The 4,103-nt window shown below is 35.2% G+C and overlaps 1 protein-coding gene across 1 annotated transcript in view; it reads right to left on the minus strand.

Moving 5' to 3' along the window:
* The window catches only part of LOC107554039 (sorting nexin-29-like), a 71,466-nt gene that overhangs the window by 8,867 nt on the left and 58,496 nt on the right, over positions 1-4,103 (minus strand). The window contains exons 6-7 of the mRNA XM_016236402.1: positions 3,312-3,451; positions 1,776-1,839 (exon numbers count right to left, since the gene is read on the minus strand). Of these exons, the coding sequence (XP_016091888.1) occupies positions 1,776-1,839; positions 3,312-3,451 (204 nt within the window). The remainder of the gene's footprint in view (positions 1-1,775; positions 1,840-3,311; positions 3,452-4,103) is intronic.

Genomic DNA, 4,103 nt, shown 5'->3' on the forward strand with positions numbered 1-4,103 from the left:
TGTGCTTGACTGGCTAGCAAACTCACCAGACCTGAACCCCATGGAGAATCTATGGGGTATTGTCAAGAGGAAGATGAGAGACACCAGACCCAACAATGTAGATGAGCTGAAGGCCGCTATCAAAGCAACCTGGGCTTCCATACCACCTCAGCAGTGCCACAGGCTGATTGTCTCCATGCCACACCAAACTGATGCAGTAATTCATGCAAAAGGAGGCCCAACCAAGTATTGAGTACATGTACAGTAAATGAACATACTTTCCAGAAGGCCAACAACTCACTAAAAATGTTTTTTTATTGGTCTTATGAAGTATTCTAATTTTTTGAGATAGTGAATTGGTGGGTTTTTGTGAAATGTGAGCCAAAATCATCACAATTAAAAGAACCAAAGACTTAAACTACTTCAGTCTGTGTGCATTGAATTTATTTAATACACGAGTTTCACAATTTGAGTTGAATTACTGAAATAAATGAACTTTTCCACGACATTCTAATTTATTGAGATGCACCTGTAGTGTATATGCATAGATCTATATCTCTATCTATCTATCTGGCTTATCTATATACACAGACACACACAATAATACACAAAATGATATGTACACTAATTTGAAAGAAACTAAACATTTAACTAAACTTTTATTCAGCAAGGATGCAATAAATTAATCAAAAGTGACAGTAAAGGCATTTCTAAGATTTTACATTACATTTCTAAGATTTTACATTACATTCAAAATTATTTTATTTCAAATGAATGCTGTTCCTTTCTACTTTCTCGTCAATAAATCCAGAAAAAAATGTCACTTTATCAACAAAAGCATCTATCTACATACACACACTCACACAATAACCTGATTGTACCTGTATCCTAAACTTCAAGTTGCTAAAAATGCTTTTGTCTTTGGTCATGTCTAATATTGCCTAGAGCACCAAGTGAGTCAAGACTGCCACTAGAGCCCCATCAAAACCAAAACGATGACCCAGGGTGAGACCACCTTTGCTGGAAACTCTTTGAAGCAGCCCTGCACTGTAAAGATGTATAGACTTCAAGTGTCTTCCATTTCAAAGCTGAAGTCTCTCAAAGTCTAAAAACTTTTTTTTGTTTCACAGAAACCTTCTTACAAGAATGTCTTTTAAAAGACCTTCGTCATTCACACTCAAAACTGACAGTGACAGTCAGGAGATGCCAGGAACGGGCACACAAGAGCTGTTTTAACATGAAAGGATTCCCTAGTTGGCAAAGCGAGCTCACTATAACCTCTGTGTGACAGCTTTCCACTCTGTCTGTTTGCCAGGAGGCGGCTTTTTTGGCATGGAACGGATATGTAATCACTAATGTGTTTAAAATGACTGTGAGCAGCTACTCCAGGTCTGAGTGCCGCTTCCAGACCACAAGAACAGAACTGTTAATCACATAAATCACACTGTTTATTATTGAGAATAAACACATTTCCTAGACAGCATGTTCAGAAACATAACTGGTGAACGGTGAACTGTATCTACACAAAGGAAATCCAATCCACATAGAGTTAGTTCTCCACAACTAAAAAGTAGATGGACTCATCTGTCCTTAGCACTCAAATTATCTCCAGTCATGCCAAGCAAAGAGCCATTATCTTCTCACAATGTGCCAAGGGTCTCTTTTAATTCAATCAGATTTGATGTGAGGGTAAATTATTTATTTTTGATTAATTTCCTGTATGTAATTGTGTCACGCTGCCAGAACCAGTGCTAACAATAAACCAATGAGATGCAGCATGTGAAAGGAAATCTGACCTGATAAATCAATGAGCCAATCAGAACAGACAATTGGCCGGTAAAATGCAGGATGTGAGAGGTCCTGTAAGCAAATCAAATTTCCTGTAAAAGAACAGCTGTGAGATGATAGCTGACGCAATTTGTTCTGTGTAAAATGGGCAGTGTGGGATTTCAGTGAAGAAACGCATGTCATATTCACAAACCATCGTAATCTAGCTTAACCAGGTGCTGAAACAGAGCCATGGGTATTTAAAATAAAGTCACTGTCATTCTTTTAAGCACAAACACACCTGTCTATGCAAATAAGGCTTTAGGAAGTTTATAATAGTGAGCGCTATATGCTTGCCATAATTAACGGTGTGCTATTGCCGCCCACTGAAAGCAGGCGGTAAATAGGGTTTATTAAAAAGTCATGTTTTTGTACATTTTCTACTCATCATGGCAGTAGTAATTTATCAAATAATGGAGAACAGCATTATAGTGGGGCATATATCCAGACAGCATACAGTCGAGTACACTTTCTGCATTTTAAAAAGCCAATTGTAATGGTCTAATGATAGCGGTATAGTCCTAGAAAAGCGGTGGTTCTCAACAAGAGGGCCACAGAATGATTATTTATAACATGACAATAAGCATCAAAATAAGCTAAAACAAGTCAAATTCATGATATTTCATCTTTTATTTCTTCCTCTCAACAACTGTTTTTTTTTCTTCTTTGAAGAATATGAATAGAAGAACAGGGTTCTTGTGTATTTATGAGGTAGCCTAATTTTAAGTGCAATTTCTAGACTTCAAATAGAATCTAATAAAATCTGAATCGATAAAATAAAACTCCCTGGGCATTTTTTTTATAATGAATATACTTTTTTTTCAAGCCACACCAAGCTCCAAAATATTTCACTGGGTAGAAATTGTGAGTAAACATATATATACGTATATACTGTATATTTAAAAATCCTTATCCAGTAACTCACAAATAAGTGGAAAAAATACTATAAATTCAGTTTAAAAAGAGTGGGAACCTTGAAAAACATTCCACTCATAAAATTTCTGAAATGCTTACATTTAGTTTACAGACACAAGGAGTGTCTGGCCTTCAGATGTTGTTGTGGATATAGGGTTGAGAACCACTGCACTGAAATATACCAGATTACATCTTCTGCATCTTTCACAACCAAACACTGAGATGCAAAATACAAAAATTGTGAATTTTAGCATGCAAACTGCGTTCAATACAAACATTTCACAGCCTTATTTGCATAATTCCTCCTTTAGTGAATCATGTGAAGCACAAATGGCGAGTGTGAATGTGGCACTATAAGTGGATGCAATTCATTCTTGGCGAATTCCCCTTGTGTGTCATTTCTGTATTCAGCATGCATTTGTGGCATTTGAAAGTTTGATTGCATTGGCCTACTTGAGTGACAACCCAAAATGGCATGCATCATCCATCGAGGCACTTAAATACAGTGTCATATAGAGTCCATGGAGCTGAATTACACAGTTGATGTTTATTGCATGTGAATTATTGTGTCAGTGTGTGTATGTACTCACTGGCAGAAAGGCAGCAACTGCAGTAAAGTTTCCTTTGTGGGCTGGGCAGTGAATTCAGGCAGTGTCTGGATCAGTTTATTCATCACCATACGCAGGTATGACTGCAGCTGTTTCCTCCTCTCCTCTACAAACTTTGCATCCTACAAATTGAAACAAATACATAATTCAAGTGTCTTAAATGGATAGTTCCGCTATAAAATTATCATTGTTCACTTCCCCTCATGTCATTCCAACCCTTGTGAAAAAGTTGAAACTCCGAACTTCAACTTCAAATCTTTAAAGTATATTTAAAAAAACACTGTACTTGCAGAGAACACATTAATTAAATAAAAGGCCACTTAAGTATACTCGGAGTGCACCTTCATGAATATGTTTCTTAACAATCTTAAGTACACATTTAAAGTGCACTTTATAGTAATGCCAAATTAAAAGTTTTAAAGTACATTTTAAATCATTGTTTTAATAATCTTCAGTCATGCTTCAAAGAAGTACTGTACACTTATTTTGATGTGGTTGCAAAGTACTTGATCATTTAAACTAGTATTATTTTATATTACATTTAAAGTTAATATATTTTATATATTTTAATATATGTACTAAATTTCTATTTAATCATTAGAAACGTGTAATTACAAATATATTTAAACATATAGCATACAAGTTTCAATAGAAATTACATTAAAGTATATTTTAGTTCATCATAAAATCAACCTGCTTTGTCAGTACATTCGACAGTACACTTTAACCATATTTCAAAGACAACAGAATTAATTATGAAATTACATATAAAAA

Source organism: Sinocyclocheilus grahami, unplaced genomic scaffold, assembly GCF_001515645.1.
Source record: "Sinocyclocheilus grahami isolate Dianchi unplaced genomic scaffold, SAMN03320097.WGS_v1.1 scaffold490.1, whole genome shotgun sequence".
Taxonomy (NCBI): Eukaryota; Metazoa; Chordata; class Actinopteri; order Cypriniformes; family Cyprinidae; genus Sinocyclocheilus; species Sinocyclocheilus grahami.